This window comes from Rhamphochromis longiceps, linkage group LG7, assembly GCF_057381845.1.
Source record: "Rhamphochromis longiceps isolate RC_006_pf linkage group LG7, R_longiceps_female_GT1.1, whole genome shotgun sequence".
NCBI classification, from domain to species: domain Eukaryota; kingdom Metazoa; phylum Chordata; class Actinopteri; order Cichliformes; family Cichlidae; genus Rhamphochromis; species Rhamphochromis longiceps.
In genome coordinates, this window is record NC_140563.1 from 71,347,863 (window position 1) to 71,361,881 (window position 14,019).

At 49.7% G+C, this 14,019-nt stretch overlaps 1 protein-coding gene across 1 annotated transcript in view; it reads left to right on the plus strand.

Moving 5' to 3' along the window:
• ptprbl (protein tyrosine phosphatase receptor type B, like) overlaps window positions 1-14,019 on the plus strand; it is a 29,329-nt gene that overhangs the window by 2,518 nt on the left and 12,792 nt on the right. Inside the window, exons 2-11 of the mRNA XM_085415145.1 lie at window positions 294-2,497; window positions 4,472-4,751; window positions 7,363-7,671; window positions 7,976-8,239; window positions 9,636-9,899; window positions 10,062-10,325; window positions 10,402-10,671; window positions 10,769-11,035; window positions 12,669-12,932; window positions 13,161-13,424. Coding sequence (XP_085271271.1) covers window positions 294-2,497; window positions 4,472-4,751; window positions 7,363-7,671; window positions 7,976-8,239; window positions 9,636-9,899; window positions 10,062-10,325; window positions 10,402-10,671; window positions 10,769-11,035; window positions 12,669-12,932; window positions 13,161-13,424 — 4,650 coding nt within the window. The remainder of the gene's footprint in view (window positions 1-293; window positions 2,498-4,471; window positions 4,752-7,362; window positions 7,672-7,975; window positions 8,240-9,635; window positions 9,900-10,061; window positions 10,326-10,401; window positions 10,672-10,768; window positions 11,036-12,668; window positions 12,933-13,160; window positions 13,425-14,019) is intronic.

The window sequence follows — 14,019 nt, forward strand, 5'->3', positions numbered from 1 at the left end:
GGATCTGAAAACACTCACAGCCACATGTTCGGGCTCAGCTGGCTCAGACCGCAGAGCTTCAGGCACACACATTAGTTTTGTAGTTGGTTTGTAGGTTGGAGTAACTGGGCTATAAGCTCTAAAAGCAGCGCAGGTCAGTCTTAAGTGTGTCTGTCATCAGTGGGCGGAGTCCAGGTTGGGCTGAACTTTAACGTAAGGTGTTTGCGTTCAGGATTAACGCGTGATTTCACTAATCTGTAAATGTGACAAGTCAGAGCCGCTCTTTATATTCTCACCTTTCTTCTCACTTTCAGACACATCTCCAGCCACCTCCACCTTTTCTTCATCCACACCGCTGGACCTGTCTAACTCCACCCAAACCATCAGGAGTCCTGGGAACGCTGTCACGGAAAATCTGTCACCTCCAGATGTTTCCCCTGCAGTCACCCACCTATCCCCTTTAAATGGCACAGCTGCTTTTACCATGGACCAGTCAGTCGCCTCGGAGACCTCGTCAGGTGGAGGTGACTCCCTAGTCAGGACGGAGGTGGTCACGTCGTTGTACGAGTCATCGTCCTCCATCGCTAGAAACCAGTCCGAGTCGAGCGGAGATGGAGGCGTGACGCTGGGTTCCTCACGTGTGAGCACAGGTGGAGCAACAGACATCATAACTGAGCTACAACCCAAGGACGGATCCACACACCAAACATCTGCAGCACCCTCAGACAGCACCGCCTCAGCTGCACCCACCACCACCACCACTCCTCCACCGTCTGCATCCAGCACCAGCACATATAGACCACCCAGGTCTCACAGCCAGACCCCGCCCACAGACACAGACTACACCCTTCATCCAAACATCTCAGAGAGTCTGACTCCAGGAGTATTATCAACAGCACCAACAGGTGATGCGGTCCCTGCAAGTAGCACCTCAGCTCCATCAGTCCCACAAACGAGTACAACAAACACCAGCACCACTGCTGCTGTAACCACACCCTCTACGAGCAGCATAACAGCGCCTGCTCCAACCACAGCCACCAAAACCACACCTCCTACAGCCACCAGTAGCACCACCCCTGTCACAACTGCAGAGACTACAGTCGCACCATCAATAACAACACCAGCAACTACACACACAACCATCCCTTTGCCAGCTACAACAGCCAGCTTGACACACACCATTCAACCCTCCACTCGTGCCTCCACTCCCGCTACAACTGCAGCAACCACAGCCACGAACCCGTCTCTAACCACAGCCGTCGATACCACACCTGCCACTGCCAGTACCACCACAACCACAGAGACTGCAGCCACACTATCCATAACAACACCAGCAACTACACCTACATCCATGGCACCATCTCATACCACAGTCACCAAAACCACACCACCCACCACTCCCAGTGATAGTTTCCCAGCTACAACTGCAGATAGTAGAACCACCATGAGATTCATAACAATCTCCGCTACAACCACTCCACCTACGACCGCAACAGCATCTCCTGCTATAACCACCCCACCTACGACTGTAACAGCATCTCCTGCTACAACCACCCCACCTACGACCGCAACAGCATCTCCCGCTACAACCACCCCACCTACGACTGTAACAGCATCTCCCGCTACAACCACCCCACCTACGACCGCAACAGCATCTCCCGCTACAACCACCCCACCTACGACTGTAACAGCATCTCCCGCTACAACCACCCCACCTACGACCGCAACAGCATCTCCCGCTACAACCACCCCACCTACGACTGTAACAGCATCTCCCGCTACAACCACCCCACCTACGACCGCAACAGCATCTCCCGCTACAACCACCCCACCTACGACTGTAACAGCATCTCCCGCTACAACCACCCCACCTACGACTGTAACAGCATCTCCCGCTACAACCACCCCACCTACGACTGTAACAGCATCTCCCGCTACAACCACCCCACCTACGACCGCAACAGCATCTCCCGCTACAACCACCCCACCTACGACTGTAACAGCATCTCCCGCTACAACCACCCCACCTACGACTGCAACCGCATCTCCCGCTACAACCACCCCACCTACGACTGTAACAGCATCTCCCGCTACAACCACCCCACCTACGACCGCAACAGCATCTCCCGCTACAACCACCCCACCTACGACCGCAACAGCATCTCCCGCTACAACCACCCCACCTACGACCGTAACAGCATCTCCCGCTACAACCACCCCACCTACGACCGCAACAGCATCTCCCGCTACAACCACCCCACCTACGACTGTAACAGCATCTCCCGCTACAACCACCCCACCTATGACCGCAACAGCATCTCCCGCTACAACCACCCCACCTACGACTGCAACAGCATCTCCCGCTACAACCACCCCACCTACGACTGCAACAGCATCTCCTGCTACAACCACCAAACCCACGGCAACCACCACTACCAGCCCCACAGCAACAAGCACCCCCGCTCCAGCAACAAGCATGCTTCACACTACTACGTCCAGAGTCACCTCCACCACACCTGTGAGTACCCCACCTCTGTTTGATGCTGTTATTTTAGAGGACTTCAACATGCGAGCACGCCTGTCTTCATACCTGATTAAAATGGTGTTTAGACGTGTTTAGGATGTTGTGTTGTGTTTGGCGGTAGTTCACGCCGGTTAACTCCAGATCAGTTTTATTCTCCTTGATTTTGATCTTTGACTGTTTGCTGCTTGTATGAAGAAGATCAGTGGGAAACCTGCCAGATGTTGGCAGAGGTTCGGTTTCCTGTGACTGGTGTGGTTCTGGTGCTCCGTGGGAGCGTTGCTTCCAGCTGAAGCAGATGGTTGGGTCTGTGGAGCTGGTGGAGAGCAAATTGAGAGCTCAAAGCCAGTACATACTGAGTGTATGAAAAGACGATCACACTCCTGTGTTACTATGGAAACACAGTATTAATAGTATTATTTTACTCTACCATGTTGACCTGGTAAAGCTCTCCAGACTCTTTTTTATTCTGAAAATCAAAGTCAAATGTAGTCAAGAGGTCGAGTCTCAGAACACGACTTCCGTGTTGAAATGAAGATCGTGTATGAGTAACCTCAAAGTGTGTTTCCTGTTTACCGCTCACTGAGCGACTCCGTCCGTCACTAGAGTGAATCAGCCAGAGTAAATCAGCCAGAGTTTCGTCTGGCTGATTGGGACCCACACCCAGTTTCACACCTTGGCTCAGGCGATTAGAGGATCATCAGGGGGTCCTTTTGTCCCCTGTGGGGGGAAACTCCCACTAGGTTTATATCTGGGACTCTCCACCATTTGACCTTAGAACTGAAGAAGCTTCTCGGATGAGAGGTGAAACGTCTTCAAGCAACTTAAAGAAGTCCAGACGCTTTTCTTTCCAAGCTCCTTTGATCAAGCAGTTCAGACACATTTTATCAGAGGCGATGAAGAAGCATAGACTAATGAATGACTTAATCAGTGGTGGAAATAAAGAGGAGGTGCAGCCTCTGTGTGTGGTTTAAGGTCTGATTTTGCAGTGATGAAGATGAAGAAACGGTGTGCGTGCAACATAAAGCAGACTTTGATGCTGCTCATACATAAATAGAGCGAGCCTCTGGTGTGAGGCTGTTTCCTGATTGGATAACTCAACCCCAACAATAGCCCACTCTGATGGTAGCGATGGAGCTCAGTTTGATGCTAAAGGTTATGGAGAAAGTCCGAGGCGGGCAGGAAGGAAAGCAGGGCGGGGTGTGCAGAACGTGCCTCTGCTCGCTGAGGGAAAGTTTAAAGATCGATGGACCCAGAGAGAAAAGAGTCACACGGGTCCGGGATGCAGGAGAAAGAAGTTCCAGATCATTTCAGCCTCTGGAGCTGATGGAGGAAACCTCCAGCTCCTCTCTGGACCAAAGTACTTCAGCTGAAAGATGTCTGTAACTGTCAGTGTGTCAGAGGAAGCGTGTTTATTACCGAGCGGTCAGATTTAAATCAGGGATGCTCAGATGTGCCGCTACATGTTTGATTCTTGGATTCGTTTGGGGCGCAAAGACGGTGAGTTACCGGATCATTTATCTACATCCGCTTTCTGTTGTAAGCCAAAGACCAATAAGTAATACGGAGGCAACCTGACAATGGTCTGTGGTGACAGTGGGAAGGAAGAACTCCTTTTAGACAGGAAGAACCCTCCAACAGAATCAGGCTCAGGGGAAATACACAACAGAGTGCTTTGGGCCCTCACTCGTACTCTTTTCATTTCTTAGAGAGTGTAAGCACTACAGAAACAATAAAGTGCCTTATTTTCTGAGAGTGCGATGTTAATAGGGGAACTTTTTACCTCTGTGCAGGCATTTAAACACTCGTGTCACGAGTATGAACCCTTTGGTTTGATCCCAGGAGGAGACAACCTCCTCTGCATTTGCATTGCGAAGGCCATTTGTGTAAAAAAGACATCAGACACCAGGCCTTTGAGTTTCACAAACACCATTTGACCCTGACCCTTCTCTCTGTGACCTCCTGATGCAGGTCCAGACCTCAGAGGGTCCCCGATGCTCCGCAGACCTGAAGGAGATCAGCTCCAGCTCAGACTCCATCGCGGTGCAGGTAACGTCCGCCAGTCTGTCCTGTAACTTCAGTCTGTTCTGCATTCTGGACTCATGGTCCAGTCCTGCCCACTGCAAGTCTGATGGAGAGACCAGCAGCGCCACCATCTGTAATATAACGGGACTGCAACCCGGGACAGTGTATCAGCTGACAGCGGTTTCCAGGAAGGATGGCGAGATTAGCCACGGGACAGTTCAGACAGGTAGGAGCGCACCTGAAGAGTGAAGCTGCAGTTCAGAAGTTAGCACCTGAGTGCTCTGTGTAGCTATTTTAACTTTACCGTCACATTACTTAGAACAAGCTCCGCCCCTTTCTCATGACACCCGTGTAAGTGTGCTCCCCATCATGGATAAACCTCCTGCCATTATTGATTATTGATCATATTATGTTTTAGAGCGCGCCAGGTTTTTAAACTTCAAGCAATAAAATCAACATTTCTAAAAATAATACGGTTAAAATATTCAAACTTGTAACTTCCAAGATTCAATATCTCTGGACCTGCTTTACTAACACGTGCATGAAAACAAAAAAATCACCATCAGATTTAGGGAAACATGTTAGTAAATCAGACTGTGCTCACTGCCTGCGTACGGCCAGGTGAAGTTGAAGAGCGCTGCAATGATGTAAGAGAGAAACCTGCACTGCTAAGCCAAGAAAGAAGGAGAACGTCCGGCTGCAGAAACCTTTAAAACACTTTCCTAACTCCAAGGAAGAATCCAGATCAGGGACCGCTTTCCATGGGAGTGATGACTGTTTTAAATAACAGAGAGATAAATAAATCAGGCTGAAATAACGGGCTGCTGAATATTGTTTCCCCTCAAACAGCGACTGTGGCTCCACAATGTTTGGAGTGAAACGAGAAGCAGACAAGAAGAAAACGTGGAGCCGAGGAGGACGTGATCTGTGAGAAGAAGAAGCATTTCGGTGCTTATAATGTTTTGGAAAACTTTAATTAGAGTCTAAAAGGCAATAATAATTATTAGCAGTCGTTTCAAAGACGTGTGCTTCCTTACGATGGACCGGCATCTGTGCACTGTTGGTAAATGAGGCCGATTAATGCTTTGCTTTAATGATTACAAGTGTTTTCCAAAAACATGCCTAAACTAACCCAAACCCTGACCTCCCCCCATCACTGAACTGATCCAGGACCTGCTGCAAACAAACGAAGGAAGTGGCTGAGAGCAGAGGAGGGTGAGGAGGGTGAGGAGGGGATGTTTCTGGAAACAAACACTCAAGATGAGATGAAGACCATTGTTAGAGAGTGTTTCTGTGTTTATCAGGAACTTTCTGGAACGAGCAGCTGCCTCCGAGCTTTCTCTGGTTTTCTCTCAACATTGAAAATGTTCCTGCTCTGTTCATTTTCATCCCAATTAATACGTTCACATCAGGACGGTGACTGTCAGACTGAAGGCTGGCCGTGAATCACATGGACACGTTTCCTCTGCTGCAGTTTGAAGACCACCGTTCAGGGTAAGGTGGAGTCAGGCGTTGCTTGCTGTGCCTCGGTCCAGTCGTCTCGTAAAAGTCACAGAATCATTTGGATCTTTACAAGTCTGTTGACGTTTCTGGAGCTTCGCAGCTCGTGCTGTGTGGGTCGGACATTTTGTCCTTGGGGTGTTGCCAGCCTTCCAACAGCAAGCAGGGAAGTCTGCTCAAACAGGAAGCCATCACGAAGAACAGGCCAGAGTTCAGGACCGGGGGGGTTGTCCTCATCATCCTGCCCCACCCAGCCTATTTTTTTCAGTTTCCTGTGTGGACTCATGCTGCCTCCGTGAAAACGCTCTCATTCTTTTAGCTGCTCGAACAAGCGTGTGGGCCTCTGCAGCAGCACAGTGTAACAATCACTGCGCCCACGACCACCAACCACATGGGGAATTCACCAAAGCCAGTAGAAGTTCACAATTCTAGATGCCAAAACATAAATATAAACCCGGTCATTAAAAAGGCGTGTTAAACCACTAACATGGTGGCAGGTCATGCTACATGTAGGGCGGTCACCAACAGACTGCACACTATGGAACAAAGCTGATGCTCAGCGGTGCTGACGACTAAACTGAAACTCAGACCCACCTGGATGCAGATGTTTTAGCTGCTTCTCTAAATTGGAAGTCTTTCCTCCTCTGGTTTACAGGATAGTAGTGTTGGCTTTGGGAAATCATTTACCATCTCTTGGTCATCCCTCTGAAACGCACAGTCTTCCCTAGCCGACTCTACCAGAGCTGTTGTGACAGCTGCACTAATCGCCAATTCACGTGTTGTTTTCGATGTTCTTTTGCTCCTTCTTCTTTTTCCTTTGCGTCTTTTTTCTGCAACTAATCCAAACCACAACCCCACCCATGATCCTCGACCACAACCTCCCAGTCCAACTCAAACTCCAAATCTGTCCCCAAACCCACCATAAACCTGTCCCCTTCCATGGTCTTCAACCCGCAATCCAAACTTGTACTCCTTTGAACTCAACCCAAATCTCATTGCCCACCGCAGTCTGTACCAGAAACCCAACCCCAATCCAAACACTACCTCCAACCCTAACCTTAATCCCAGCCTGTCCCTAAACTCAGCCTAGACCTTTCTCCAAGCAGGAGCCACAGCCTGATCCAATCTAAAGTGTTTCTGAATGAACAGCAACAGATACACCAGAACCAAACCAAACCCCCTGAAATCTGCTGCTACAGTTCAGTGTCTTAGTTTTAAAAAACTTTGATTATCCAAATATTAATTAATGGAAAACAAAAGCGCTGTAAAATGTCATTTTAAAATAAAATGTCCTGTTTTCAGTGTGGGTATACACTGAGTGTCCTCTCCTGTTTCAGACCCAGTTGGCCCAGCTCATCTGGACCTCCAGCTGGGCCCAGCTCAACCTCATCATAAAAGCCTGTTTATGGTTCTAAGCGGCTCGGCTCTGACGGTGTCCTGGACTCAGCCTACCGGTCGTGTGGACTGGTACGATGTGACTCTGGAGGACACGAGCTCCGGATCCCGGCGCAGGACCAGAATCAAGGGCTCTGCAGCCTCCCAAACCGGGTTCACCTCCCTGATTCCCGGGACTCTGTACAAAGTCAGTGTGGTAGCTTCAGTTGGGAACAAGAGCGCCTCACCTGTCCACGCAATGACAGCTACAGGTGAGCTACAACACCTGCAGAATCTTCTCACGTTCAAGTTTTATTATTGTACAGGTAGCAACAGCACATCACTACCAGCAATGAAATTCTTACACTCAGAGGGATATGTTGCTCTGGAACATGATTAGAATGCACCTGATTGGCTGAGAGCTTATCACATGATCAATAATAATAAAAACATAGAGCTTTAAAAAGGAATAAAACTAAAACTGTTCCAGAGCATCTCATTCAGCGTGAAAGTGGTTTAAAAAGAAAAACAGTGACCATCACAGTGGTGTCCACCACCCCTCTCTCCCTGCCTCAGCTCCCTCCTCAGTGGACGGCCTGCAGGTGGCGTCCTCTTCCTCACACAGCCTCGGGGTGACTTGGTGGATCGGCTCGGGTCGCACGGAGAACCTCAGGGTTCTGCTGAGGGATCGGGCTGGTGTTCTGCTGAAGAACATCACTCTGAAGAACAGCAGCACCTCGGCAGAGCTGGATGGTCTGCACCCAGGGACCCCGTACACCATCACCGTGGTAACAGAAGCAGTCGGCCTTCAGAGCTCCGCCTCGACAGCATCCGTCACAGGTAGCGAAAGCACTGACCCGTGTTTGAATCTGAAGTAATCTGAGTACATGAGTGTTTCTAAAATACCAAAACACTCGATGGACGTGTGAACTGTGAATTTAGAGATTCGCCCTCATGTCCAGGTCTCTGAACCTTCATCCACTTTCTTCCTGCGTCTTAAAAAGCGGTTTGATGCTGTAGACGATGAAACAAAGATATGGAGTTAGCGGATTTCAGGTCAGGGACTCATCTGCAGAACAGATTATACTTCACCATGCCATCTAAAAATACCCATAAACTGGGAAATACAAATAACCTGCATTAAAAACACTGAGCTCAAAGCTCACCTACATCTGAGTGTGGTTATCCCCAGAACACCTCCACAAACTCCTCCGATCATCAGCAGGGAGCAAAAGGCGTTCACCTGGAGAGACCCGACAAGCACGTGTTAGTAAAACAACACCCGCAGACAGATGTGAGCTACGATGTCTTCAGAGCTCCAATCAGCAGGAAGCTGCAGCAGGGATACAGGAAGTCACGGCTAAAATGAGCTTGAGGAGACAACCTTTCGTCTGTTTCTCAACCTTTCAACCAGACATGGACGTAAAATGACGTCTTTTCAGAGTTCACGACTGACCAATCAGAATTAACCGTCTGAGGTCATCATTGCTGACCCTATTCCCACCCGCACTTTGCAGCATCGGGTTTGAGTCCCAAATATCTGTGGAGGCATCTACAATGTGAACATCGCTGCGTTTTATTTCTTATTCCGCAGAGTTTAACAGCGTCGTTAAATATCTTTGTTGTTTACAGTCCACAACGTGACCTCGGGCATCTGTTTTTCTGGTTCAGACTTTAATGCGTTGAAGTGGCAGTGAATCCACTCAGCGAGGCTGCGTCCTGCTGTGTCATCTTAAATGAGTCACGTGTTTGTCGGACAGCCGACCAGCTGTGAGATTTGCAACCGATGGACTTTACCTCGGCGTTGTTAGCCTGTAAAATAGTTTCAAATATTTCTGTCAGCATGAAGTTAATGAAGTTGTCTTCATTCCTCTGAGCGTTCGAGTTTCGGCGTGAAGATAAAAACTGGATCTTCGTCGTCCTGCGGCTCTGTTTTTCTTTCCAGCAGCAGCGGCGTTTCCGGGATATTTCAGACCTTTCTCCCTCACGCCCTTTCTCTGTCTACAGCTGCTCACCTCACCCAGCCTCTTCATCGCTTCAGTAAATCTGTTCACACGTGGCACAGACTCTCCACCCACACCACATTACATAAACGCCCATTAATCATTGTATTGAAACACTGCTGCTGTTTCCAGGTGAACACATGAGACAGCTGGTAAAGTTCAGGTGAAACAGGAAGAAGAGGAGAAAACTGTACAAACATGAGTCTAACGTGGGTCCTCCTCCTTTTCTTCAGCCCCAGCACCAGTGTCACGTCTCGTCCTCGAAAACAACGGCAGCTCAGACCACCTGCGAGCCTCCTGGCTCCCACCTAAAGGAGGGGTGGAATCCTACCTGGTGACCCTGAGGGCTCCAGGATCCGACCCTCAGCTACGCCACCTTCTCCCCAACATCACCCAAGTGGAGTTTGAGGGCCTGACCCCTGGGCGTAGCTACGAGGTGTCAGTCAGTTCCTCAGCAGGCAGTCAGAGCACCGAGAGCAGGAGCACAGCGAGGACAGGTGAGTTCAGCTCAGAGAGCAGGTACAGAGGGAGTTACAGGTACATGCCGTCGCGTCAGGTGGAGGTGAGAACGCTGGACCACAGACTCAGACGCCCTCTGCTGGGGGGTCTGTGTTGTTTTTATTGCTTTTAATTTCCCCGTCTGTCTTATGCTGTTTCAGTACCTGACCAGGTGTCAGCGCTCTCTATGTCGGCTGATGCTCGAACACTGTGGCTCCGCTGGCTGCCCCCCAGAGGCGACTGGGAGAACTACAGCGTCATCCTGAAGAACTGCTCGGTGGTTCTGGCAAATGAGACCGTCAGTAAGGCAAGCAGGCAGCACGCCTTCTCCGTCCTCAGCCTGGTCCCCGGACGACTCTACAGTGCAGAGGTCACAGTTCACAGTGGCGTTCTGAGCAACACAGCACGCTGCAGCAGTCAGCTGGGTCAGTTCACTTGAAGTCTGAACTTCCAAAATGAGTCGGTATCAGTGTTGTTGACCCTACCCCTTCCTCTCTGCAGCGCCGTGGCCCGTGCAGCAGCTGCTCGTACGCCAGGCTGACGAAACCTCACTGAGCGTCCGGTGGAGTCGGCCGCCCGGACAATGGGACGGCTTCACCGTGCTCCTCAGGTGGGCAACCGCTGCTGCCACCATTGTAGATCAGAGAGTCCTCGGCTGGGAGGCCAAAGAGTGCACTTTCAACAGCATCACGCCTGGGGGCCAGTACATCATTACCGTGACAACCAACAGCGGTAACCTGAGCAGTTCCGCCTCTGTGACGGCACGGACCAGTACGTCACAGCGACGATGACGATGCCACGATTGTAGTATCAATGAAGCATTATTGTTGTTCCTGTTGTAATGCGTTTCCTTTCTCCACCCCCTCAGCTCCGGCTCAGGTCAGTGGGCTGCGGCTCTCCAACCTCGGCAGCACCGACAGTCTGCAGGCGCGGTGGGCACCGGCTTCCGGATATCTGGACTCCTACCAAGTCTTGCTGGTTCACGACAGCAGCGTCATCAAGAATGAGAGCGTGATGGCCAACATCAGCAGCCTCAGCTTCCAGGCCCTGAGACCGGGCGCCCTGTACCGCGTGGTGGTGACCACGGTCAGAGTGGGACACATCTCCAGACAGACGGTGTCCGAGGGACGCACAGGTAAGAAACACCAGCAGTCGTTTCAGGAACAACACGAGGGTGGAGTCGAGCTGCAGCTTAAACAAAGTGCTCACGCCGTGGGAGATTTATCAGCATGAAGGCTGTACCAGTGAGTCACACCTGACAGCAATGAGAACAGCTCGTTTATTTCTGGTAACCCTGAATTAACCTGAGGAATTAAAACATAACCCAGCTAAACAAACTGTGCCAGTGTTGTCATTAACACTGCTAATTGTTAACAGCATTTATCAGTCATATAACTGGACAGAAGTTAATGCGCATCAAGTCTTTCAGAAATAAAAACAGGTGTATATGTGACGTAATAATAGTATAATTGATCATAATAAGATCAATAATACCATTGATTATGTATTGACTCTGTGTATTTCAGACACATTCTTACTTTGTGTGCTTGTTGAACTGAGAGCAGGATATTAGTGAAAAGCAGGAATTTGTGAGGAATTTTCAGGAAGCGCTGATGACAGAGAGACTTCCCGTCAGGGCGGAGCTTCATTGTTCTTCACCAGTGCCGGCAGCCGTTGTATAACTTGCAGAGGACTTTATGAAGTCACGATTTCATCTTTGAAACGGATCAAAATAAACAGCAGGAAACATGCTCATCCGCTTTGATCCAGGTGGCTCGGAGAATGAATGTGTGAGTGGTTGTTACAAAAGAGAGTGCTGGTGTGAATGAGGCGCCTCTGGGAGAAGAGAGGCGCCGTGTAAGGATCAGTCGCTCACTTTGATGATATCAGGAGCGAGAGGTCATCTGCGTTTTAATTTTACTCTGAGATGTTTTTCTAAAGCTTCTGGGTTTGGAGCTCACAGTGTGCAGACATGGTAGAGCATTGCTACATCACAGCATCATGATTCAGTGCTCCCCCCGTGTGATCTCTGCATGCTCTCTGTGCTCCTGTCAGAGTTCTCCACAGGTGCAGGTTTTGTTGAACAGAACAGAATATCTTACCTGTTGTTGTAACAAGTACAAAAAATATAAAGTGCAGTCCCTGCGGTGTCAAAAAGTTTAAATATAATTAGAAGAAGAATAAAAATGAGGTAGAACACATCATTCAATAGGGCTCTCTGCAGAACGCTGCAGCACGGGTTTTAACTGGTAAAAGAACATTTGGGCATATTACTCTGGTTCTGGCCTCCTTACACTGGCTTAAAATTGTACTGAGGATCTATTTCAATTTTTTTTTACTGGTTTTTAAATCCTTAACTGCTCTGGCGCCTGTATATTTGCCCTACGTCCCCCCTCGTTCACTCAGCTGAGCAGCTGTTGCTCTCAGGCCCTAACGCTGGAACTTAGAGGAGATCAAGTGTCCTCTACTGTGGCCCCGAAGCTTTGGGATGATCTTCCTCTTCACATCAGGCAGTCTACCTCAGTGGTGGTCTTTAAATCCAGGTTAAAAACTCATTTTTATTCACTGGGCTTAAACTGACACTGTTATCAGTCTTTGTTCTAATGCTCCAGCAGTGGGAACAGCCGTCCCCACGAGTTTGAAGATGTTTTTGAGACTCAAAATGTGCTTTTAGTGTCACAGTTAGGTTATGGTTAGGGTAATCTAAGGTACGAAAACGAGTGTGCTTGTGTGTTTACTCTGACTCCGCCCTCTTCCTACCCCCTCAGTGCCGGCGGCAGTGAGCGATGTCAGGGTCAGCAACAACGGGCGCATGGATTTCCTCAGCGTGTCTTGGAGTCAGGCTGTAGGTGAGGTGGACAGATACCTGGTGACCCTGAGTGACCGGGAGAGGACCATTCACACCCTCACCGTGCCCAAGTCGACCCCGACATGCGTTTTCGACTCGCTGGTGTCTGGACGCCTCTACAACATCTCCATCACTACCTGCAGCGGTCTCTACAAAAATCAGACGTTCATCCAGGAGAGGACACGTATGTACACCACTCACAGCATCGACCAGTCAGAATTTTAAACCATGTTGCAGTAAAGTCGGCACTTTAGAACAATTCATTCAGTTTGTAAGTGTTAAACAGCAAAAATGATACCAACACGTGCTTGTCCAGGTCTATACACACCTGGCTCTGTACCTGCTGCACCCTTTTTGCACAAAACACCGTAAACTCCGGTATCATCAGTCTTGTCTGATTATCCTCCATCAGAGCCGTCGAAGGTCCAGAGCCCCACAGCGACCCACAATGCTTCGGACAGCTACCTGAAGGTGTACTGGCGTCACGCTGCTGGAGACTTCGACCTGTATCAGGTGTTCATCAAGCACAACAACGTCTTCCTGCAAAACAAGACAGTTTCAAAGACGGAGCACAACTGTGTGTTCACCGGCCTGGTGCCCGGCAGACTCTACACAGTGCTAGTGACCACGTGGAGCGGAAAGTACGAAGCCATTGCCTCCACCCATGGCAGCACCTGTGAGTGACCTTTGACCTCAGTCGGGCTCATTAGGAACATGAATGCTGCATCATTCAGCGAGTAAACTAGATGATACATGTCAGGATGCAGTCGAGCTCAGCAGGCGATAGATCGATCGGTGAGAAGGAAAGAAAAACTGTATTTGTTGCCAGATCTGCTGCTGCTCCTCCTCTTTGAGGGACGCTAGCTGAGATGTTTCGGTCCATCTGGGAGGAGACCCCAGACATGCTATGTCCCTCAGCTGGACTTGAAACACCTCTGTGTCCCACGAGAACAGTAGGGGACTGGGCATTTTTGATGATGGGTGGATGGATGATGGGTGGATGGATGGATACATGAATACTTGTTTATATCACGTTCATATGTTTTGCTTGTTACAACATAATAAGATGTGGGAATAAAGCACCAAGTTTCAGATCTGAACCAGGAGGAACAAAGAAACATGTCCCGGTCGTTGTGTCCTTGGGCAAGACACTTCACCCGTTGCCTACTGGTGGTGGTCAGAGGGCCCGGTGGCGCCAGTGTCCGGCAGCCTCGCCTCTGTCAGTGCGCCCCAGGGTGGCTGTGGCTACATGTAGCTGCCATCACCAGTGT